Raw genomic sequence first — 25,515 nt, 5'->3', positions numbered from 1 at the left:
TATTTTGCACTTGTACTTTAATTGTAAGATATAAGATATCATACTGTAGGCAGAGAAAAATAATAGAATGAAAAACAGATACAGAAAGTTGTGTAAAATACTCTGCAAACACAAAATATTGTTTGGCTAGATTAATGGTTCTAGACCTGGCCAAGCTCTCTTAAGAGCTTTCAAAAATTATTGATGCCTAAGAGATATTGTAATAATTCATAAATTTATGCAGAACGATGAGCTAGGCTGGAATATAGGGTGTAAATCAAAGGCAGAAGGATCGGGACTCTTGAATGCCAAGCTCAATTCAAAAGAGAGTACAGGGGCTGGAGAGACGGCTTAGGGGAATAAGCACTTGCTGCTCTTGCAGAGGCTCTACGTTTAGTCCCAGTGCTCACTTTGGAGGGCTCACAGCTACCTGTCATTCCAGCTCTGAAGAATCGGGCTCCTCTGGCCTCTTCTAGCACCTGCCCTCATGTGTATATATGCCCCAACCCACCCCCCAAATAAAAATAAAATATATTTTAAAAAAAGAAAAAAGTGATTATACAAGAATTAGGTGTTTGTAGAGGACAGTTTATATGATGAGAGGGGTGCCCGAAGAAGTCACACAGCAGAACTTGTACCAGGTGTTAAGTTAGTTTGGGACATAGGAACTAATTGGGATGCTCGGAAGCAAGGCTGGCCAAGAGACACTACTGTGTTTGTGAGTCAGATGGGAAGCAAAGCCACACAGAACAAGGTAGTGAGATGGGGCAGGAAGAGTAACAGGAAAAGTACAGTAGTGGAGTATAATGGTGTACAACCATAATCCCAGCACTTGGAAGGCCAAGGTGGGAGATCACAAGTTCAAGGCCAGTCTGAGACACACACACACACACACACACACACACACACAGTCACACATGGATGGACACACACAGAGAGAGGGAGATGGAGAGAGAAGAAAATTTTAAAGGTACTATGTAAACAAAATCTATTAAAATGGCATAGTGGAGAAAGGGAGAGAGGAAAGTTAGATGACTGAAGTGGATTGGGAGAAAATGAAGTATTGTCAGTTGCAAAAATAGAGACACCAGAGAGAAAAGCTGGCTTGGCAGAAAGATAACAAGCCCAAGATTGGAGATGTTATTTGTGAGTCAGTGGGCAGACCAGATGGAGATGTGTGTCATGTGCGTCAGAGGCTCTCAAGGCCCTATTCCAGTCTGGACCATTCCTCATACATACAAAGCAAAGACCTCAAAATGCTGCCCCCTCTGTTTAGCAACTCAAACAATGTCAGGCCTGTGTAACTTGCTATTTTGATTTGCTTTCCTAAAAGTATTGTCCTGTTGTAGGATACATGTATGTGGTTATAAAATTTAGTCTGGGAAATGTATTAACGGGTCATGGTTGCAATGTACCTGGTATTTTGCTCACATGACTTTTTTTTCTTTTGGTAGAGAGATGGAAGAAAAAGTCACCCTGCTTAATGCACCTACAAAGAGACCAAGGTAATTCTCAAGAGGCTCTATGGGAATGTTATATATCTTCAGTTCCTGATATAGGAACTTACTTAAATTTATGCATTATTTGATCCTAGTAGCCTGTGGTGTCAATTTAGGAGTCAACATTGGCTTAAATGTCAGATAGTCACAGATAGTCATTTCTTTTCTTTACTTTTTATTTTTTAAGATTCATTTGTGTATGTGTTCATGCGTGTATGAATGTACAATTGTGTGTATGCAGGTGCCTTCAAAGACGGAACAGGACACTGGGCCTGGAGCTGGATTTGCAGGCAGTTGTGAGCCACCTGATAGGGTTGCTGGGAACTGTCTTCTGAAAGAACAGTACACACTCTTAATTGCTGAGCTAGCTGTTTGGCCCCTACTGAGTGTTTTTGTTGTTTCATTATGTTTTTTAATGTGTATGGCTGTTTTGCCTGCATGTATATCTGTACACATGTGTGCCTGGTCTCTGCAGAGGCCAGAAAAAAGCATCAGATCCCCTGGAACTAGAGTTTGAGCTACCACTGGGTGCTGAGAATCAAACCTGGGTCCTCTGGAATAGCGACCTGTTCTCTTAGTCTCTGAGCCATCTCTCTAGCCCCCAGATAGTCTTTTCTGAAGAGAAGAAGGAAGCCATAATTTTCCCTCACAAGAAAGCGGATATTGTTACCATGATGAATGTTGAAAGTGGAGCTGCTAGGGACTGGCTGGAATGTGGTCTGGCTGAGGGCTGTGATGAAGCCTTAGCTGAGCTTGGAAAGCCTGTTAGGAGACAGTGTTGAAAAACACGCTTTCTCATGGTGAAATTGGCACTTCTTCTGAGGTAATAAGACTTTTTTTTAAGAAAGGATTCTTACAGTTCACACTGCTTTTGTTATGTGGCTTCAAGGATCAAATTCAGGGCTTTATACATACTAGGCAAGCACTGGAATAAGAAAATCGCTTGGGAAGTGCTGAGCTACACCCCCAGTCTTCTCTGAAGCTGTCTTTATGTTAAACATGCCTGTGTTTGGGACTGCTGGCAGGTCAAGCACTGTGACTGAGGCACCCATTGCTGTGGTGACATCACGAACCAGTGAAGTCTATGTCTGGGGTGGTGGGAAGTCCACACCCCAGAAGTTGGATGTCATCAAGAGTGGCTGTAGTGCCCGACAGGTGTGCGCAGGGAACACCCACTTTGCTGTGGTCACTGTGGAAAAGGAGCTGTACACCTGGGTGGTAAGTGGAATGGACTGCAGCCATTGCTTCTGGCCCAGCTGTGTGTGTAGGCATTCTGTTAGCTGTCCTTGTGCTGCAGGGATGAGGTGAACTCACATTGAGCTCCTGTGAGAAGGGTGTGGGCTGTGTACTTCAGGCCATTCCTAGGGCATAGTGGTCACCTATGAATGGCTTTTGGATGAGTGATTGAGAAAGGGAAAGAACATGAGAGCGAGCGCCTGGGTCTAGTCAGAAGACTGGACTCTGTTGTGAACAACAAGATGATGTCATCTATATCAGGTACTTGTGTTCTGTTACCATGAGGTTAGAGCAACCAGAGAAATAGCTTTGTAAACAAGCACATGCCATGTCAGGAAACCTCAAAGCCCCCATCTGTGAATGAAAATTGCTCAGAATTTCCCTTTGTTGCCCTCTAAATTCAGCCCTGTCATTCGTCTTTCGTTGTTGTTTATTGTTGCATTTTTTATTTTTGAGACAGGGTCTTACCCTGTAGCGAAGGCTGATCTCAGATTTGCAGCCTCCTGCTGGGATTATAGGTGTACATCACCAACATGTGTTTTCCACATCTCCCACTCTTCCTCACTCACCTACAGTACAGCATCTATCCTTGCCACCCAGTTGACATAGTGTTGACCAGATGACCTATGAACTGCTCAAATAAGATAAACACCTTTGTCCCTACCTACACTGACCTCTCAGCAGCACCCAGCACAGTTAATTGGCTACTCCCTCAAAGTTCTGTTGTCACTTGGCTTCTGATTTTATTGCTGTGCCTTCTGTGGGCGAATTTCAGGCTGCTTGCTCTCACCAGCCCTGTGCTACCCCTGCTTCCTCTCTGAGGAGCTCCTCTACTTTTAAGTGGCGTCAGCTTTTTTATAGGGGTTTTAACTCCATTGTATGAGAATAGATAGTGAGTAATTGTGAAGTGTTGAAAAAAAATATATGAGTGATTTGGTCCCAGGAACAGACTGATGACCTGCTGTTATTTTACCTTATCCCTTAAAGAATTAGCCTGAGGACGGCTATCAGAAATGCTATGAAAGTAATACCTTGCAACTAGTTGTTAAAGGGTTTATATTTGAGTAAGTGCATGGGAAGAATTGCTATCTCTAAGAAACTGTTACAAAGCTATGAGGACTGTTCTTATTACCGTGTGCACTTCCTTGGTAGAACCAAACTTTATTTTTCTCATTTTTTTTTCTTTTTTAATATAGCTATATTCTTTATAGCTGTTCTGTGTTTTAAGGAAGCTGACCAAAATATATAAAACTTCTAGTACATGTTGTTTTCAAAGTTATACTCATTTAGAAAGTGTTCTGGTTAGTTTTTGTCAACTTGACACAAACTAGTCACCTGGAAAAAGGGAACCCCAGTTGAGGAATTGCCCTCCTCAACTGGGGCATTTTCTTGATGGATGGGTGTGCCACCCGTCTGAGCAGGTGGTCCTGGGTGCTGTAAGAAAGCAAGATGAACAGCCCTGAGGAGCAAGCCAGTAAGCAATGATGGCTTTTGCTTGAGCTCCTGCTCTGGTTTCCCTTGATGATAGACCATAAACTGTAAGTGCTTTCTGTAAGTTGTCTTTAGCTACTTACTTCCACCGTTCTCTGCCTCTTTTCTTTCACCCTTTCAGCCCCCTAACACTAGATGAGAGAAAGAAGAATAAAGAGAAAAGGAAAGAGATCTCTGAATAAAGTCAGGGGTAGGAAATGGGGCAACATTATTATTAGACTACTTCCTGCTGATTGGGGTGTGGAGTTCCTTGAGGCAAGTTTGATCTTCGATGTAAGGATATCTGATTTCTTCTTCTTGTTTCTTCTTTGTGCACAACTACTTAACAAGCTGCGACCAACAACTACCCACAGCCATCCAACAACCTACTCTGCTTCTCAGGGCCCTAGACTTTATATACCCTCTGAAAAATTTCCAGAACTCCAAATATCATACAATTGCAGAAACTATTTGCAGCTGGCAAAATCACGCCTTGCTAGAGCATGAGTCAAATCATAGTCAGCTGCTACAAAGCAGCCCCATATGCCCATGCCTGGGTTAAAACGAAAACATAATTTTTACTATACTTTCTTTGCAATTTTTTTAGTTATGGTATTCATTACAGCAACAAAAATCAAGTTAGAACAGAAAGCAATCAAATTATACTCTATAATGAACTTTTCATCACCCCCCATTGTTGAACATGACTATGTGTAGTATTCACCTTATACTAAGATAAAGACAGAATTTGGAATTTGTCCTGATACCTGATGAATATGAATCTGGATGTGCTTTAAAACGTTTCTTACCTGTAGATGAAGGTTATATTAAACACTAAAATGCTTTATTCTAGTGAAGCCAAGTGATGAACACCTTTAATCCCAGCACTAAAGAGGCAGTGGCAGGCGAATTGCCCAGCCTGGTATACATAGAGAGTTAGTGACAGGACAGCGAGCACTAAGCGTAATCCCCTTACCCACTTTTGTTTTTAAATTTCTGTTTTTTTCTTACTGTTTTCTCCCCCCCCCCCCCCGCAAGGTAGTAATATTAAAGATTAGCTTTGAACATGAAATGTTAGAACTTCACAAGACCTTTCTTTTGACAGAACATGCAAGGGGGCACTAAACTCCACGGTCAGCTAGGACATGGAGACAAAGCTTCCTACCGACAGCCAAAACATGTGGAAAAGTTGCAGGGAAAAGCTATTCACCAAGTGTCCTGTGGTGATGATTTTACTGTTTGTGTGACAGGTGAGCCACTAACAAAAAGCATCTTGGGTACATTTCATGTGGACTTTGTGCTAATGCTATGCAGTTTTAGTTGGGATTTAATAGCAAAAGACTACCAAAATAAACAAACAAACAAACAAACAAAAAAACCCCAAAGACATTAAACAAATGTACTCACAAATAACAACATCCCCAGGCTTGATGCACATGGGCAAGGCTATAAGTTCAATTATCAGCACTAAGACAAACAAAACAAACTTCCCAATTTGCTGTGGTATGGAAAAAGTGATGAGCAAGGAGAAAAGGTAGATTACAGAGAAGATGTGAGATAGGGGAAATTACTATGTGTCCTGCTTTGGGGAAAAAATAACCTCACCATCTCTTTAGGCTTTGTATGTCACAAAATCAGGAGCAAGAGCTACGCTGAGTTTTCATTTTTATCATTACTTTATAATTCCTCAGTATTTTTTAAAATCTTGTGTATATGTTTATCTGAGTGTGGTTTGTGCATGTGAGTGTAACGCTTATGATGGAGGCCAGGAGAGGTGCTGGAATCTCCCTGAAACTGGGGTTATAGTTGTGAGCTTCCTGGTATGGGTGCAGGATGTCAAACTAGGGTCCTTTGGAACAGCAATACACATTCTCAACTGCTGAGCTATCTCTGCAGCCCCATCCTTGCTATTTCTATCGACAAAACAGGGAAGTTTAGCATGATAACCCTACAACTTCTTAGACTGTTCATTACAGTAATACTACCACAGTGGTCCCCTAGCTGCAAACAGCTCTGCTTGTTTGCATGGTCCACCTGCCTGACTTATGATGGGATCACATCTCATGTGAGACCATTGGCTAAGGCGGTCCTCACTCTAGCTCTGGCCAGCTGGTTGGACAGAATAATCCCTTTCTCTAATGGTTTTCTTTCCTTTTGCAGATGAGGGTCAGCTCTATACCTTTGGATCAGATTATTACGGCTGCATGGGCGTGGACAAGGTTTTTGGCCCTGAAGTGCTGGAACCTATGCAGCTGAACTTCTTCCTCAGCAACCCGGTGGAGCAGGTCTCCTGTGGGGATAATCACGTGGTGGTTCTGACACGGAACAAGGAGGTCTATTCTTGGGGCTGTGGGGAATATGGTAGGTGAAGCCTGTTTCCGTCCGCTTCTTTCAGGTGCTCATACAGTGTCAGTCTTTGAGCACTGAGCACACCAAATAGCCTTTCTTCAACGGATGTTAATACAGAAAGAGTAACAGCATCTTCCTGGGGAGGAACACCCTTGGTATAATGACTGTCCTCATGTGTGTTTCAGGACGGCTGGGTTTGGATTCTGAAGAGGATTACTATACACCGCAGAGGGTAACTGAGAAGCAGCTTCTTCCTAAAGCCTGTCTAAAACACAGGCTCCAAAAGGACATCCTCTCTCCCTGTCTCCTAATAGCAGAGTGTTCGTTTCTGAAGTCGGTCCTGTCTAGGACATTGACAACCTAGGATTCCTGATTTAGCACTATGTGGTCTTGTCATCTGAGTAAATCACAGAAAATTGAGAAAGTGGATACAGCTGTTACAGACACTGCAGTCACATCTTACTCAGAGAAGTTAAAATCGGCGCATAAAACAGAAAGTGTCACACACAGCTAACTCTCCTTAGGTGATGGGAAGCAATGTATTACCTCTTACCCCAGCCTTCCGCTTCTACAGATGAACACCACATGAAATTGTTTTTGCTTAGAGGTGGTGTGGCAGGAGACATATCTGATTACTGTCAGGACTGCTAGAGCTGGCACTGTAAGAGGCTCCCAGGGCCCGAGGAGCTGAGGGCCAAGCACAGTCACACCTCCCCATCTCAGGCTGACCTGAGACTGGAAGGTTAACCACTACTAACTGCAGTACTGTACTATTGACAGTTGTCAATTTTTATTTATATTCTAAGATGAAATGATACATATAGAAACTGTCTTTTTTTAAGATGTTTTTATTATTATTTATTGTATTCTGCTATAATTCTACTATACTGCATGTGTGCCTGCAGGCCAGAAGAGGACACCAGATCTCATTATAGATGGTTATGAGCCACCATGTGGTTGCTGGGAATTGAACTCAAGACCTTTGGAAGAACAACCAGTGCTCTTCACCTCTGAGCCATCTCTCCAGTCTCTAGAAACTGTCTTTAGATTCACAGCCATTCCTCTTATGAGAAGAAACTGAGGCTCAAGGTTTTACACATGCCCATGTCCCCATTTGACTTCCTTCATTCTCCAGCCCTGTCCTGTAAGCTGTAGGAGGCTATTCGAGTACCCGCTGCTACCTCTGTATACTTCCCAAAAGATTGAGACCCTCCAAGCTGCTGTTTCTTTTCAAACTCTCAAGGAGCCCTCCGTCTCAGCAGAAAGCCAACTAGAGATCAGAGCTGCCCCTTTCCCAATTTGTCTGCCTAGTACCCCCCTACAGAAGCCTTCTCCAGAGAAGTAGGAGCCATTCCTAAAACAGACAGGGAGGTCTGTTCATTCAACTGCAGCCTTTCGCTCTGTGTTGTTCAGCTCTGTTAGGAGGAGTGATCTCCAAGCTACTTAGAGCATGATGAAGGAACTTGGGCTTTATTTCTAATAGGAGGTATATACTTGGGATTTTTTTCTAATTAATTTTTTTCTCGCAGGTGGATGTTCCAAAGGCCTTAATCATTGTTGCTGTTCAATGTGGCTGTGATGGGACCTTTCTGCTCACCCAGTCAGGCAAAGTGCTGGCCTGTGGACTCAATGAGTTCAACAAACTGGGTCTGAATCAGTGCATGTCTGGAATCATCAACCATGAAGTGAGTGGCCCCTGAAGTTTTAACACTGTCCGAATTCTGGGTTGGGATTTCTTTGTTATTATAGGTTAACTTAAGAATAAAGTGACAGACATTATGTTCAGCAAAAGCAGCCAGCCACAAAAGAGTTCACAGTATATGATTGCATCATGTGATATTCAGGGACAGAGTAAATGAATATGATGGCATTAGTCAGAGGCTGCCTCGGAGTAGAGGAACAGGTGTTTGTGGGGTTTATTGTTATTGTTGTTATATTCGTTTTTCTTTGTTGGGGGACAGGGATCTTACTCAGAAAGTAGAAGAGTCACCTAAGGGAGTGGTCTTTATCTTGCAGGATGGTAGTTTTATAAATGTGTTGGTGCACAGGCTTAGTGTGATGGTACATGCCTTCAGTGTTAGCACTCAGGATGCTGAGGAAGGAGGCTCTTTAGTTTGAGGCCACCCTGTGATTTGTAGCAAGACCTCTTTAAAACAAGGCAGAAATCTCACTGATGCCTATGTGCAGAAGTGGGTCAAGCTGTGCAGTCTTTTTTATAGTTACAGCTCAACAAAGTTGACTGCAAAGGGTAAAGAGTTCATGTTCACCTTGTCACCATCAAAACAGGAATAAGAATGTGCTAGAGAAAATAAGCATTTCCCGTGTCTGTAGATTCCTGACTTACTGCTTCCAAAACACTGATCTCACATAAACTAACAAGGGTAATTATCACCTTCAGGTGTATTAATATCACGAGTGTTTGTCATTTCTAAAGATTAAGTCTGTTCCCTGCCTCTCACCTTCAAATGCAAAAGAGAAAAATCAAGTAAATTTACAATTTCCTAACTTAAATGAAAGGTGAGTTAATTTGTATGCAGTGTCTAAAGTCCAGTCTCAGGAGAACACAGACTCAGGGTAAAGGCATCTTCAAAATTAGTATGTGATTTTGTGGTTTGTTAAATTGCAGGTTTGTTGTGAACTTTGTTTACTTGGGGCTTTTATACAACTTCAGAAGACTGTGTAGTGAATTTCTGTAAAATGCTACTTTGTAGGTGAAATTAGATTACAATAACTGGTTTCTTTGTAAGCTAGAGAGATTTTCTTTTTAAGATTTATTTATTATGTATGCAATGTTTTGTCTGCATGTACACCTGCATGCCAGAAGAGGGCACCAGATCTCATTATAGATGTTTGTGAGCCACCATGTGGTTGCTGGGAATTGAACTCAGGACCCCTGGAAGGGCAGCCAGTACTCCTAACCTCTGAGCCATCTCTCCAGCTGTACCCTGCCCTTGTTAGATAGAGTACGTAAGCAACACAGGTGTCAGTTATTCTATCCTTAGATGAATAAGTTCCTAGATGAAGAGTTCTTGTATTGCATGCTTTAATTAAAAATGTAAATTTTATAATCAGAAATCCCTGCTTTATACACCGATTTCTCTGATCCTATGTTGAAGATGTCCTGTTGAAGATGGGAAGCTATATGGTACCCTCGCTTAGTAGCAGAATTGGTTTGAAAGGGCTTTTCCATTCTCAGCCTGTTCCACCACCACCACCACCACCGTTGTTTGCTTCATGAGTCTGTTGCTCTGTGTTTTACTTGTCTCAGGCATACCATGAAGTTCCCTACACGACCTCCTTTACCTTGGCCAAACAGTTGTCCTTTTACAAAATCCGTACCATTGCTCCAGGCAAGACTCATACAGCTGCTATTGATGGTAAGTTGGCTTTCAGCTGTATCACATGCCCTCAGAGCTCAGATTCTGTGGTGCTGGGCTGTGCAGTATTAGCTTTCTCAATGATACATGCATCCTTCTGGCTTTTCCCTAGTACTCAGTGTTACCTCGTTAACAAATTAGGCATTTAAGCACAGATCTTTTTATATTTTAATGATCTTTATAAATACAGAATAAATGTGAACTTTAATAAGAAGAGCACACTTCGAGCTGGAGAGCTGGCTCTGTGGTTAATAGTGTTTGCTGGCCTTCCAGAGGACCCATGTTCCATTTCCCACTTCGGGCTGCTCATAGCTATGACTCCAGCTTCAGGGGATCCAATGCTGTCTTCTGATCTTTGAGGGAACCCACATATGTGCATACATACAGAGAGACACAGAAACTCAATAAATAAGTCTTTGTTTTGGGGGCTGGAGAGATGGCTCAGTGGTTAAGAGCAATGGCTCCTCTTCACAAGGACCTGGGTTCAACTCCCAGCATCCACATAGCAGCTCACAACTGTCGATAACCCCAATTCCAAGGGATCTGATACCTTCACTGTAATGCACATAAAATAAAAATGCAAAAAAAAATTTTTTTAAATCTTTGTTTTGTTTTTCAGGACAGGGTTTCTCTGTGTAGTAGCCTTGGCTGTCCTGAAACTCACTTTGTAGACAGGCTGTCCTTGAACTCACAGAGATCTGCCTGCTTCTGCCTTCTGAATGCTGGGATTAAAGGCATGTATCACTACACCCAGCTATAAATATTCTTACAAAAACCATATTTATCACATCTGGCTTCTATGGTCTCTAATTAGCACCTACTCTAAGTATTCTAAATTACGGTTCTAAATGGTCATGCTGCCTAGATACCCTCACCTCAAGGTCATGTGGGTAGCTTCATATTTCTAGCCTCTAGTGTGTGGGGTCTGCATTGCTGTGTCCTCTCTGTTTCATGACCTATTTTTGATTGACTGTTTATTTTTGCTTCACAGAACGAGGCCGGTTGCTGACTTTTGGCTGTAATAAGTGTGGACAGCTGGGTGTTGGGAGTTATAAGAAGCGCCTGGGAATCAACCTGTTGGGGGGCCCCCTTGGTGGGAAGCAGGTGGTCAGGGTCTCCTGTGGTGATGAGTTTACCATCGCTGCCACTGATGGTGAGTCTGCTTCTGTTCCTCATGCCTCCCAGACAGCTTTAGTTCTTGACTGGGAAAGTTGTTTCTGTCTAACTGCCATATGCTTTTATGTCCAACATAGTAATTTTTTTAAAGGCCAGATTTCTAGATAATGGCAGGTTCATATTGTAAGTTCTCCCAAGTTTATTTTCATTTTAACATTTTTGGTAAAACATTTCCAGAACCATTGAGTACTTCTGCCTGTCTAGTTGAGTACCAATGTTGATACCAGTGAGCACTGCCTGGGTGTGTGGAAAGAGGCACATACACAGTCTTCCAGGTGCTGTGATGGAAACATCCACCTCTGCCCAGGACTCAGTCCTCTTCTCCACCAGGACCTCATCCCTTTAAATTCCCCTCCGTACTGTGCAGTATGCACTATCATCTCTGGCCTTTGGACATTTAGTCAGCAGCCCCTCAGCTTGGATGACAAAAGCTAGAGTGGCAGTATCGCCCATGTACTCTGAATGAGTTATGACTCATATCTGCTGTCCTACCGTAGTCAGTACTTCCATGCCCTTTCATTTAGAGGAGCAAGAATGCCAGCCTGAATTGGGTAAGAATCAGATTTCTAGTGTTGGCACGTCAAACATTGTGAGTCTCTGCCCAGGCCTGTTTTCTTACAGACTCCTTACCTCTGCCAGCTCCATCCTGTACCCACCATCCTTTCCATCAGCAAAAACTAATGACTCTTCAGAACACACCCAACAGCTTCTTGCCATCATCAGTATGTCAGCTGCTCTTGTTTCCACTTTTGCTCTTTTGCAGTTGGTTCTCAGCATAGCCTCGAAGCTCCTCTTAAATACCTCCTGCCCAGAGCCTCTCATGGTTTGGACATCAGTCAGGCCTGCATGGCCATATGATCAGGACACTCTACCACACTCTCTTCTCCTGGGGACATCCTTGTTCCCTGATTGTGCAAAGCTGCACCCATGTGACCTTGAGAACTCCTGCAGTTCAGCTAGATCTCTGCTCCAGTGTCAAAGAGTACTTCTCTGACCACTTTCTCTAAAATGATGAAACGCCATCCTGCTGTTACTCATCTCCTTCATTTTTCACCACCATTTTGCTTCCTTCATAGCACTGGTCATTATCTGAAATCTGAGATGGCTATTTGTTTTTGTGTTGTCATTCTCCCCACTGAATTCACTGCAGCTTTGTTTCATGCCTCAGATACCTTGAGAAACACTTACCATGGAGTAGATTCTCATACTTGTTTGAGTGAGTGAGTGAGTGAGTGAGTGAGTGAGTGAGTGAATGCCAGACATTAGGAACAGTAATCATTTTTATCTGGGTGGAGTCAGGAAGAATTTTAGGCTCTATTTAGAGAAATAATTAGCTTTTCCCTCACTTAGTACTTAGCAGGATGTCTTTCAAGTTCGAGGTTATAACGGTGGGATACCCATCATAGAGCTGGAAAAATAGTGTCCCATTAATTCGCTGTTTAATTCTTTCCTAGATAATCACATTTTTGCCTGGGGTAATGGTGGCAATGGCCGCCTGGCAATGACTCCCACAGAGAGACCACATGGCTCTGATATCTGTACCTCATGGCCTCGGCCTATTTTTGGATCTCTGCATCATGTCCCAGACCTTTCTTGCCGTGGCTGGCACACCATTCTTATTGTTGGTAAGGGTTTCATATATATGCAATTGGGCTGGCTTGGACAGGATTGACTCACACCTAAGGTACTAGTGGTGGCATAATTAGAAACAGAAGTATTCTGAAGCAGAGGCTGCTGCTTCAAGTCTTGTCCTGGATAAAGATGTCATACAGAGTGGTAGGAACAGAACATTTCATTTCCTAAGTTAGTCATCTGCCATTTCTTCTCTGTTGGACTGTTTTATGTCAGGGTCTTGTAGCTTATAAGGTCTAGCCTCACACTCAGTTCTTAGTAGCCAAAAATAACCTGAGTTCCTGATCTGCTTCTACTTCCTGAGTGCAGGGCTTACAGGCCTGTTCCACCCCTGTCAGTTTGGGCCTGTTTTAGTGTAACAATTTTGAACTTTTCCCTCCATATACATCTACATCATAGAATTTATTACTTCCATTTAATAACTAATGTGTTATAATAATAATGTGTTGTCTGCATTTGTGTTTTCTTGAGAAATATCTAGTAATTCTTTTAAAAAAAATTTCCAAATGCTTTTTGCATAAAGATTACTTTGAAATACGTGATTAAAGCCTTGGTTTTTATAAATCTTAGTCCTGCCCAACCCTTGACCAAAATCAGGATGTCTGGGGTTGGACTTAGGTATTGTTACTTTGTAAAGTTTCCATGGTACTTCCAGTGAACTGAGAGAGAGAAAATTCCCAGTACAGATGTTGAGCATAATAGCTCAGTAAGTGTTCCACTTATGAGATTAACTTCTAATTAAGTTCTGGGGGTCAGGGGTGGCAGTGGCAGTCTCCTCCTAATGTCTGTATGTGACATTTACCGACTGCATATTTTTCCTCAGAGAAAGTATTGAATTCTAAGACCATCCGTTCTAATAGCAGCGGCCTGTCCATTGGAACTGGTAAGTAGTGGTGCTCTCCCGGTGCCAGTTTGGTCTTTGAATTGAGGAATTGTGGTTAAGAGGGAAGGTTGTATTTTGTTGAGTGATGAGGTTTGGCTTTGTTACTGGGATAACTTTGCATCTTTTTTGCCTGCATCACGTGTGGAAGCAGTTAAGAGACTTGCTCCACATTGTAATAGGACATTTGTATTCCTTACCGTTCCAGGGGCCTTTTCTTCCATGGTGTTGCAGGTACTCTAGCCTTTAAAAATCTACACACTTGGGAGGCAGAGGCAGGTGGATTTCTGTGAGTCTGAGGTCAGACTGGTATATATATAGCAAGTTGTGGGCCAGCCAGGGCTACATAAACAAAATTTATCTTCAAAATAGGCCTGTAGAAGGAAAAGACAGTTAAACTTTTAACTTAAGAAACAAGCCTAAACCCTTTGATGGCTTTCTGACTTTAGTTTTTGTGGTTCTTTGTTACTTGGGTCCATGCCAGGAAACTAAAACTGTTCCTGCTTTCAACCTGTGAGAAGTTATATATATATATGCTGGTGTCTCAGAATCCATGTTGTTATTTGGTGGAAACTTAAAAGGTGTTTGGCTCACTTTTGAACAACTTTCTACCAAAGACAAATGCAGGTAGAGGGCATTGCAGTGTGAATCACCTGCCAGGGATACATTAGGATTTGGAAAATGGACATGAATACGTTTATGTAAGCCAGGCATTGTGGCACATACTTAAAAGCCTAGCATTGAGAAGGTGTGGCAGCAGTAAGATTCGAAGTTCAAGGCCATCCTCGGCTATATGCCAAGTTCAAGGCCAGACTGGGTGACATAAGGATTCTGTCTGAAGAATAAAAATTTGTAAGTTGAGTATTGGTGGCGTACACCTTTATTCCCAGCATTCTAAAGTGAGTTCCCAGATGACCAAGGCTACACAGAGAAACCCTACTCTGAAAAACCTACACACATACACACACACACACATATACATACATAGGTAGATAAGCAGGTAGGTAGAAAAGAAAAAAAGGAAGGAAAGAAGGAAGGAATAGAAATTGGCCCTATAAGATGGCTCATGATGGCTTACACTGCCATCATGACCTGAGCTCAGTCCTGGGATCCACATGGTGGAAGAAGAGAACTGACCTCTACAGGTGGTCTTCTGGCCTCTGCACATGCACCATGGCACACACATGCCCACATGCACACACACAATAAATAAACGTAATAACATCTAAAAATAATGAGCTGGAGAGGTGGTTAGCAGTGAAGAACACTTGTTGGTTTTACAGAGAACTGGGGTTTGGTTGCCAGTACTCAAATGGCCGCTCACTGCCATCTTTGACTCCAGTTGCAGAGGATCAGATGCCCTCTTCTGCTCTCTGAGGGCAGTCATGTGCAGGGTACCCAGATATACATACAGGCAAAATCACCCACAAAATCTATTTTAAATGATTTTTTTTAATTTAAATCCTATTGTAAAAACTAACTATTTTGTCTCAACTATTTTACTGAACGCTCCACTTCGTGCAACTCTAAGAACTTTTGTGGGAATGAGTGGGGTTATCAGATGGTAAATCTCTCTGAGGCATAGCAAAGCTCTCTCCTTCTGTGCCACACATCTACCAGTGGTTCAGAACTCCAGCCCAGGAGGCGGTGGCATTGGTGGCGGCGGCGGCGGCGGCGGTGAAGAGGAAGACAGTCAGCAGGAATCTGAAACTCCAGATCCAAGCGGAGGCTTCCGAGGAACAATGGAAGCAGACCGTGGAATGGAAGGTTTAATCAGTCCCACGGAGGCCGTGGGGAACAGCTGTGGGGCTAGCAGCTCCTGTCCTGGCTGGCTGCGGAAGGTAATTCATTCCCTTACAACAGATGCTTCACATAAGTCTGTGGCAGGAGCGGCTTGCCAAGGTCTCAGTTTCTTGTGTCCTTCTAATTTAGGCAGGAGTCTAGGCTTTAGATTCCCACCTGGAAAGAAGGCACCACAAAGCTAATCCTGTTTTCATTTCAAAGAAGAAAGGATTCAGCATGTTTTCTTTTCTTTTCTTTTCTTTTTTTTTTTTTTTTAAGATTTATTTATATATACAGTGTTCTGTCTGCATGTATGCCTGCAGGCCAGAAGAGGACATCAGATCTCATCATAGATGGCTATGAGCCACCATGTGGTTGCTGGGAATTGAACTCAGGACCTTTGGAAGAGCAGACAGTGCTCTTAGCCTCTGAACCCTACAGCATATTTTCACATCTATATTTTGTTTAAAAACAGGGACTCAGTTTGTAGCTGTAGTTGGCCTGGAACTCAGAGTTTCATCTGTCTCTGCTTCCCAGATGCTGGGTTTAAAGGCATGGGCCCCAGTGGCCTCAGCTCCTTTGTGCCTACATTATTAAAGTGAATGTAAATTCATAAAACGTATTTTTTGTTTTGCAACCTGTCTTAAAGTTTTTTTTTCATTTTTATTAATTCTTTGAAAATGTTGTGCATTCTATTTTGATCCTATTTAATTCATCCCTCTCCCCCAACTCTTCCTGCATCCACCCCCTTTCTTATGACCCAACTCTGTCCCCCACCCTTTTTTAAGCCCATCAAGTAGTTTGTACTGTCCATATGCTCTTGTTTGTTTGTTTGTTTTATTTTTCCAGAGACGGTTTCTCCGTGTGGCTTAGCTGTCCTGGTCTTTGTAGATCAGGCTGGCCTTGAACTCACAAGAGATCTGCTGCTTCTGCCTCCTGAATGGTGAGGTTAAAGGTGTGTGCCAGCATGCCTGGCTCCATATGCTCTTGGATTTATGTCTTTCCACTGAAGTATAGTTAATCTACTAGGAGCCACACTTTTAAGAAGACTGACTCTTCCTCTCCCAGCAGCTAGCAGTTGCCAGTAGGTCTTTAGCTAGGAATGGGGTTTCATCCCCACCTCCTCTCTTCATGCTGGGGCTGGGGTTTGGTCTGGCTTGAGCCTGTATAGGTCTTCGGCATGTTGTCACAACTGCTGTGAACTTATATATGCAGCCATCCTGCTGTGTCCAGGGAACCCAGTTTCTTATAGTTACCTGCATGCAGCCTCTGGATCTTAGGTTCTTTCTGCCTCCTCCATGATGATCCCTGAGCCTTGAAAGGAGAGGGTATGATATAGATGTCCTATTTAGAGCTGAGCACTTTCCAGTCTCATTCTCTGCACCATCACCAGCAGTTTGAGCCTCTGTATTTATTAATCACTATCTATTACCAAAAGAAGCTTCTTTGAGGTTGAGAGAGATTCTGGCCTGTGAATATAACAGTAAGTCCTTAGGAGTCAGTTTAATACTACCCCCATTTAACAAAGTAATAATAGGTTCTCCTAGGGCCTGTGACCTGTCTGTGCTACATTTTTGGCCCCAATAACAGTCCAGATATGGGATTCAGCTTGTGAAATAAGCCTTAAATTTAGTCAGAAAGTGGTTGTTTACTGCAGTGATATCCATGCCCCTGTGCACCAGTGGGCCTGTTTTGCCAGGCCATTTGTCATTATAGTTTGAAGGGCTCACAGCTAGGTAATTACTTTTTCTCTCTGATGCTGTATATAGAAACTTTCAGCAATATGGGTGCTCGCCAGGAGTGATAAGACTTCTGGGGAGTGTCAGCTCACAGAACATCCTGCCTCTTTCTCCCAAGTGATCAATAGGGTCTTATTGTTCAACTTACTGTCAAGTTCTAGAGGGTAACTAAGAACACTGGCCATAGCCTGTAATGTTTGGGGGCCTATGGGCCCTCACTTGCCAACAGCTCCAAAAGAGGTAATCCATTCCTAGCACTGAATCTTCTGTTTGTTAGCTTGTGGCATCTAGTAGGGGCATCATTGCCCCATTATAGGGCAACTCTACTGGGAGGGTTGGCTAACACTACTCACAGGGTAACTCTACCAGGAGGGGTAACACTGCAAAGACAGTTTTAGAAACTCATAGGGAAGGGCTGGGGAGATGGCGCAGAGGTTAGGAATGCTGGCTGCTCTTCCAAAGGTTCTGAGTTCAATTCCCAGCAACCACATGGTGGCTCGCAACCATCTAGAGTGAGATCTGGTACCCTCTTCTGGTGTGCAGGGTACATGCAGACAGAATGCTATATAAATAATAAATAAGTAGATCTTTTTTTAAAAAGTCATAAGGAAATGTACTACTGTACAAGCTTCCTAAAAGCAAAACATACACAGAAAGAGTTTAAGTGGAATGGAAACTATTTTTTGCAGTGTACCTGTACAAAGATCAAACTTACTGATCATATACTACTGTTCACAGAAGCGAAATATTTGCAGTTGAAATGCCTTGCAATAAAAATGCAGTTTATTAAAAGTAAAGGTACAGAAAGTTAAAATGTTAACTATTTTATATGAGAAGATGGAATTTCTATCAGCAAGGCTTTATTCTTTCAGAAAATGCATTGCGCAGAAGAATGTGGATGAGACAATCTAGGCACCACCGTACCCGTGGTGATTTCTCGGGGTGATGGAATTGCTGGGTTTTATTGGTGCTCTTAACCTATCTCTTTTTATTCGTCTTGACTCACTCACTTAGTAGGTGCAGCATGGCCAGCAGATACTTAAGAGTTCTGCCTGGCCTGGGACTCACTATGTAGACTAGTCTGGCTCCAAACTTGCAACCTCTGCCTCCTGAGTGCTGTGATTAAAGGCACTACCAGCACGCATGGTGGCATTTTTAATTTTTTACAAAAAGGGGTGGTGGTTGTGAGCAACATGTAGAGCTCTTCATCCAATAGGACTTAACCCGTTAACTGAGGATGGAGAGCAGAGGGAGCGGCACATCCGGTCTCGACCTCTGGCAGCCTGGCAGGGGGCCTTGCCTTCAAGCCTCCTGACCAGAGGATACTGTGTGTAGAATTGGGTTGGGGAAATGAACCAGATACAACTGTTCTTGAACTTGAGTCTGACTTTGCATCACTGATAAGGGATGGCATTTTGTTTCCAGGCTAGGCAATATGTGTCGTTAACCACCACTACTCTGTCCACTAGAGGGTGCTGATGTTACAACAGAAGGAAAGTAAAAGCTACAGGGGAACTTGGGAGAAAGTAAATTGCTGCTAACAAACTGACAAGATTCTTTTCTGTGGACTTAGGAGCTGGAAAACGCAGAGTTCATCCCCATGCCTGACAGCCCAACTCCCCTAAGTGCAGCGTTTTCAGAATCTGAGAAGGACACCTTGCCCTATGAGGAGCTGCAAGGGCTCAAAGTCACAACTGAAGTTCCTCCAGAACACCAGTCCCCAGTAGGAGCCTGGGTAACTTGAGTTTTCTCTTTAACCTCAGCTGGGTAGACAGTGTCTGTGAGTTCTTAGGGTCTCCTGGCTTCACCATGCTCTCAGACTCCCTGGGCCAGGGCTACACACTGTCTCTCGGGAGTTCTAAAAGCCACTCTACCTTTCAGCGCCATAGGATTATTTTCCCTCCCCTTCCTCAGAAGTACAAAAACTGAACTGTAAATTTTCCTATTAGCCCTCCTAAATGGTTTGTTTGTTTCTTTGTGAAACAAGTTGTGTAGCCCAGCCAAGGATGGAGGATGACCTTTAACTTCTCTGCTGCTCCTGCCTCTACCTCCCAAGTGATGATATTACAGGCGTGTGCCACATAGCCAGTCATGCAGTGCTGGGGTCCAGCCCAGGGCTCTGTACGTGCTAAGCAAGTACTGCATAAACAGCTACATTCCTAGCCCCTAAACTCCGTTTTCATGACAGTGGGTTTGGCATGTATAAGAAGTAATGCCTGTGGTCTGCTGAAGGGACGGTGCATATAAAGCCACCCCATGCAGAGATGAAATTGTGCAGATCAACAGCTCTGACCCAGAGGCCATCACGCTTCTGGAGAAGCTATACAGTTACTACATGACTTTGTGGCTTGTATAATTCACTTTGCAACTACAGCTCTGACATATAACTTAGCAGTCACAGATACAAGTTGAATATCTCTTATCCAAATGATTAGGACCCAGAAGTCTTTCAAATCTCACATTTTGCTGGATTTTGGAATATTTGCACATACATAATGAGGTATCTTAAGGGCTATGACCCAAGGCTAAAGATAAATTTCTTCGTGTTTCATAAAGCCCTTGTAAACATAGATTGGAGGCCATTTTGTGCTGTTTTGTTTTGTTTTGTTTTTTGAGATAGGGTTTCTCTGTGTAGCCTTGGCTGTCCTGAGCTCACTTAGTAGACCAGACTAGCCTCTAATTCGCTGAGATCCACCTGCCTCTGCTTCCCTGAGTGCTGGGATTGCAGGTGTGGGCCACCATGCCCATCCTTGTGCCATCTTTTAATGTACCTATTCTGAACTGCAGTCCATCTCATGAGCTCAAGTATGACATTATCCACTCATAGTGTCCCGTCAGTACTCAAAGAGTTTTGGAGTTAGGCATCTCAGGTTAGGGATACTCAACCAGTAATACATAATGAGTGTATCTATGTTTCAATAAAGTTTTATTAAAAGCAGGTCAGAATTGACCTGTAGGCTATTTGACCTGCTATTTATTTTATTTTTTTTTTTAATTTTATTTACTTGTTTGTTTATTGAAGCAGGGATATTCTGTGTAGCCCTGGCTTCCCTCACTCTATAGACCAGGCTGGCCTTGAACTCACGGAAATCTGTCTGCCTCTGCCTCTTAAGTGCTAGGATTAAAGGTGTGGACCACCACACTAGGCTCCGACCTGCTATTTTTAAAAAGCATATAATGGAGAAAAATCCAAACTAGAATAATTAAGAGCCTTCCCAGAAGAGTGGTAACAAAACCTTTAAAACTTGAAATTGAACATCTCCCTTTCTGTGTTAGCCTTCTTAAATTGTGTCCTCTTCAGTTTTTTTCACCACACTCTTCGAAAATTTCTTCTACAGTGTAACCAACTACATTTTGTGAACTATGTCCTCACTGTGAACAGAACTTACTCCAGATAAATTGAGGCCATTTTAAAAGAGAACATATTTAAAAAATAAACATTTTTGCAAAACCCTCACAAGTAGTTGGAATCCAGGCCTTTTCTGCTCTACTTGCACCTGCTTTTGTATTTTTGTCGTCTTGTTGGTTAGAGTGAAAGTTGTTTGTACTACAGATCCTTCTGCATTACCTCCTTCTTGTCCCTAGCCCCCACGGCTGAATCCTGCAGCACCGTGTGCCGGGAAAGCACTGACCTCTCCCGCTTGTGCATGCAGCACTCTGCAGGTGGAGGTTGAGAGGTTGCAGGGTCTGGTGTTAAAGTGTCTGGATGAACAGCAGAAGCTACAGCAAGAAAACCTCCAGATTTTTACCCAACTACAAAAGCTGAACAAGAAATTGGAAGGAGGCCAGCAGGTAAGAGCATTTATTAAGAGAGTAACTGAGGGCTGGAGAGATGGTTCAGAGATTAAGAGCACTGGCTGCTCTTCCGAAGGTCCTGAGTTCAATTTCCAGCAACCACATGGTGGCTCACAACCATCTATAATGGGGTCTGGTGCCCTCTTCTGGCGTGCAGGTGTACATGCAGGCAGAACACTATATACATAATAAATAAATCTTTAAAAAAAAAAAAGTAACTGAATTTCTAAATCTGCTCTGAAAAGTCACAGAAACAAGATTCAAGGTACTAAAGACTTAGCCCCTTGATTTTTTTGGTTTGTTTGGTTAGTTGGTTTTTGTTTTTTTGAAACAGGGTTTCTCTGTGTAGCCTTAGCTATCCTGAACTTACTGTGTAGACCAGTCTGGTCGCCTCTGCCTCTGGAGTGCTGGGATTAAAGGTGCGTACCATCAGCACCCAGCTACTATTTTAACTATTTTATTTATTTATTTGTGCAATAGTGGGGCTTGAACCCAATGTCTTATGCATGGTAGGCAAACACTCTACATCCCTAGTCCTTGCTGAACCATTTTAAAGTAGAGTCAAAAAATGGTTTAAGGCTGGGGAAATGGCTCAGCTGAAAAAAGCACTTGCCACATAAACATGGCAATCTGAGTTCAGTCCCCAAAACCCACAGTAATGGGAAAGTATCAGCTCCCAGTCAGGCATGGTGGCACATGCGTGTAATCTCAGCTCTTAAGAGGCAGAGGCAGGTGGATCTCTGTGAGTTCGAGGCCAAGCTGGTCTACAAAACAAGTTCAAGACAGTCAAGGTTACACAGATAAACCTTGTCTCAAAAAAATAAATAAATAACTCAAAAGTAAATAAATAAATAATAAGCAAAGAATCCACTCCCAAGAGTTAGCCTCTTACCTGCACATGGCCTGAGCACATGTTCTTTTCTGAAAACTACAAGTTAGAATTATGGTTTTAATGGGTTCAGGTCAAATAGTTTGAGAAAAACATTTTGCATTTGATGCTTCTTGGTATCACTCCTCGATTCAGCTAGGATGAGGGAGGAGTCATTCTTTGGCTTTGCCATTTACCCCTAATGTGGGTTTGGACCTGTTACTTTGTGAATACAGCCTAAATTATATGGTTGTCTTAAAGATTAAGGGAAACAGTGTGTATGATACACTTTAGAATGTAATATACATTTCTGAGATAAGATTGGCAGCTATAGCAGGGACTAAGTTTGTTTTATCCAGGACTGATGGTTTGGTATTTTTTGTTTTTTGTGGTTTTTGTTAGTTGGTTTGGTTTGGTTTGGTTTTGGTTTTTCCACATAGGATTTCTCTGGATTTCTTGCCTATCCTGGACTGATTTGTAGGCCACCCTGACCTCGAACTCATAGCGACCCACCTGCCTCTGCCTCCCTGAGTGCTGGGATCACAGGCGTGCCCCACCACACCCAGCTTGTTTTTGTTTTTTGAGATAGGATCTCATCATGTAACCCTGGCTTGTCTGGAACTCACTGTGTAGACCAGGGTGGCTTCAAACTCAAGGAGACAAATTCTCCTGCTTCTGTTTCCTGAGTGCTAGAATTAAAGGTGTGTACTAAGACCCCAGCTGTTTCACTTTTTATAGTACAATCTGAAAACCCTGTAGGCTTTGGCAAACCAGAACAACTTGTTACTCTTTCTACCCATGTGAAGATGGAGACTGTTTCTGAGGCAGTGCCACCTGAGCCTTCCACAGGCCTGTGACAGAAAATTCTGAGAGACTGGACTATATTGAAAACAGTCCTGAAGTGCCCCAGCCAGTAGCACTGTTGCTAATGTGGAACTGCTTTGTCTGCACAGGTGGGGATGCATTCCAGAGGAACTCAGACAGCAAAGGAAGAAATGGAAATGGATCCGAGGCCTGACTTAGATTCAGATTCCTGGTGCCTCCTTGGAACAGACTCTTGTCGACCCAGCCTCTAGTCTCCTGAGCCCATATAGCCCTCAGGAAACTGGGACCCAAAGAACTTCACCGCACACTTACCGAGTGCAGAGAGCAGCTTTCCTGGCTTTGTTCACTTGCAGAGACAGAGCGAGGGCAGAGGGAGGCTCTGAAGCACTTCCTTGTGCGTTTGGAGAGTGGCGTTGCCTTTTAGATAGGATCTATGAGTGATTTTACTGTTTTGGAGAATGGAAGGGTCCTGTGGCCCTGGCGTTGTCATCAGTGACTGCCATAGCAACAGCAGCTCTGTACCTCATCTTTCAATTCTACCTTTGAAGAGGAGACACAGTACTCACCTTAATTGCACTGGTAGCAGCTCATATTCTGTTTATCATTTTCATCATTAATTGGAAGCTGCCTTGAGATTTTAGCAGCAGGCATTGCACATCTGGATGGAGGAGGAAAAATGTAAAAATGGAGTGGGCTGCCCATGGTCCTCCAGAGGGTAGTAAAGTATTCATGCCTTCTCAGAAGCCTGGAGTCCAGGAAAATTTACTGGTAGAGTCAGCCTAGAGCTTATTTTCAGGAAGTTTGGTTACTTCATGCAGCTGAGTGCTTTATGAGGAAAGCTTAGATTGCTTTCACTGTGGAGGTTGTTTGAAACATCAGTGAGGAGCAGAGAAAGGGCAGGTCCCTCATCACAATAGCCAGAATTTGAGGCAATGGTTAGTACAAGGTGGGATTTCCCGACTCTGTGGGATTCCTCCAGGAGAGGTGTCTGTGAGAATTACACCATTGGGTAGTAGGTAGAGCTGTGGGGGAAAATCAAGAAGGAAGGTAACCCTTCTTTCAGTGCCTTGCCTTGGTGTCTGAGAGGCATTGAGGTCTCCTGCCCCTATGAAGGCTTTTTTGTGTCTCTAGTGTCATGGCCCGTAGGGGTCTGATCGGGATGAGCAGTCCCAGACACTCCCTTTTATGTCTAGTCAGTATTTCTTCCCTTTGGTATGTTTTGAAGCCATGTCATATACCCCGTAAATTGGTATCATCTTTTGTACTTGAGTGGCCCAAAGCCAGCACCAAATCCTAGGGGTCCCAAGAGCTTGACAGGTAGAACCTGCCAAGTGAGAGGAAATTGGCTGCAAGCTCCCTCCTGCTGTGATCTCGTTGAGAGGAGCAAGCTACCTTTTCCAAAGACAGACAGTGTGTGTCCTAGAAGAGCCAACCCTCTGGGCAATCATTTGATGGTTTCCCTTAAATGTGAGCCTTGTGCTTCCACCAAGTCTAATGAATTGCTTGTGTTTGGGGCCACAGCAGCTGCTTTGATAAGTACCACATCCTCCGTGTTACACACAGCTAAATTAATACTGTTTCATTTAGCCAAGCCAAAAAAAAAAAGGTTTGCTATCTATTTTAGTATTGCAGGATGATTTACCTCTGCAGGAGAAATTTTGCCATTTCCTCAAATTGGTGGTATAAAGGCTGGTGCTGAGAGGAAACCCTATCTCTGAGGATGGGCAGCTCTGTCCGATGGGATGATTGCTCTTCTGTTGTTTTCTCAATTCTGAGAAGCGTAGTACAGTAGTACTGATGTAATCACTGAAGCCTTTTCCCAGAATGAGGGAAGGGCCCGATCCTGGTGTGAGGTTACAAATTTAGGGGTCTGGCTGTTGCCTGTAAACCCTGTCAGAGTTTTGGTTCATCATGTCAATGCAACTTCGGTTTTCTTCAGGACTGGCTGGCCTTTCGAGGTCCTGTATCCTTATGCTTATCATCTCAGCAGGGCTGAGAGGCAGGGTTTAAGGCGTTCATTAAGAGCATTGCTTCTGCTCGGGAAGCTGAGGGCATGAGCATGTTGCTGACTGTGGTGTGACAGTGAGTGCTGAGGGGGCAGGAGCCCTGGGAGTCATTCTCTGGTAGAGCATGGTGGTCGTTTTCTCTAGTGTGTTCCCTTGGGAAATCTAGGTTTGCTATTAATCCAGCTGGGAGCTAAGTTCTGTGCCTTAGAGACAATTTGCACTTTACAGTATTGTGCCTAGGACAGCCATAAGATTCCCCCCCCCCCCAACAGCTATGCAAACAGAAACCAGTTCAAAAGTCACAGCCATGCACCAGGTTGAGTAAAAGGCAAAACAGCAGAAATGTCTTCAAATGGTTTTCTGTAGCTGAATCTTTACAAATCGTCCTGCTTGTCTTCTATGCAATGCTAGATGTTTGAAGCTTTCCAGTAGTGTTGCTTTGAGTTACAGTATAGCCTGCGTTAATCCTCTGTGCCAACACTTTGCTGAAGAGCCAGCTTATTGTTAGCCAGATGCTGGAAAGGATGAGGGTGGAGTGGTGTGCCATTTCTGTTTTAAATAAACGTTTAAACTCTCAGCTAGTGCTGTGCTTCAGTAAGCTTGTACACTCCAGTCACCGGAGATGAAACACCCACGGTCCTAGGCCTTGGGAAATCTCTGATTTTGTGAGTCTTCTATAAATAAATAAATATGTTCTTTTAACAGAAATAATACAAGAGACATTACACAAAAATAACCTCTGCTGTTTTCCAATCTCATTCTTGCCAGGAAAAAAAAATCCTTTTTGCTGCTACAGCATTTTTCCCCAAAAGTCTAAAAATTCAGGGGAAGCCATTAAAAGAAGGATCCGGAGCTAGCAAGACAGGTCAGCAGGTCAAAGTAGCTTGCTGGGCACTCCTGGT

The 25,515-nt window shown here is 43.2% G+C and overlaps 1 protein-coding gene across 1 annotated transcript in view; it reads left to right on the top strand.

The window, feature by feature from the left end:
* The window catches only part of Nek9 (NIMA related kinase 9), a 40,461-nt gene extending 15,271 nt beyond the window's left edge, over window positions 1-25,190 (top strand). Inside the window, exons 9-22 of the mRNA XM_021634129.2 lie at window positions 1,434-1,484; window positions 2,504-2,696; window positions 5,290-5,434; window positions 6,345-6,545; window positions 6,719-6,765; window positions 8,063-8,218; window positions 9,802-9,910; window positions 10,902-11,063; window positions 12,541-12,711; window positions 13,542-13,601; window positions 15,219-15,439; window positions 18,693-18,854; window positions 20,705-20,911; window positions 22,736-25,190. Coding sequence (XP_021489804.1) covers window positions 1,434-1,484; window positions 2,504-2,696; window positions 5,290-5,434; window positions 6,345-6,545; window positions 6,719-6,765; window positions 8,063-8,218; window positions 9,802-9,910; window positions 10,902-11,063; window positions 12,541-12,711; window positions 13,542-13,601; window positions 15,219-15,439; window positions 18,693-18,854; window positions 20,705-20,911; window positions 22,736-22,858 — 2,008 coding nt within the window. The 3' untranslated portion in view covers window positions 22,859-25,190. The remainder of the gene's footprint in view (window positions 1-1,433; window positions 1,485-2,503; window positions 2,697-5,289; window positions 5,435-6,344; window positions 6,546-6,718; window positions 6,766-8,062; window positions 8,219-9,801; window positions 9,911-10,901; window positions 11,064-12,540; window positions 12,712-13,541; window positions 13,602-15,218; window positions 15,440-18,692; window positions 18,855-20,704; window positions 20,912-22,735) is intronic.
* The last annotated feature ends 325 nt before the right edge of the window (window positions 25,191-25,515 follow it).

The sequence above is a fragment of the Meriones unguiculatus genome, chromosome 7, assembly GCF_030254825.1.
Source record: "Meriones unguiculatus strain TT.TT164.6M chromosome 7, Bangor_MerUng_6.1, whole genome shotgun sequence".
Lineage (NCBI taxonomy): Eukaryota > Metazoa > Chordata > Mammalia > Rodentia > Muridae > Meriones > Meriones unguiculatus.
Note: the sequence above shows the minus strand (reverse complement) of the source record. Positions and strands in the feature narration are given on the sequence as shown.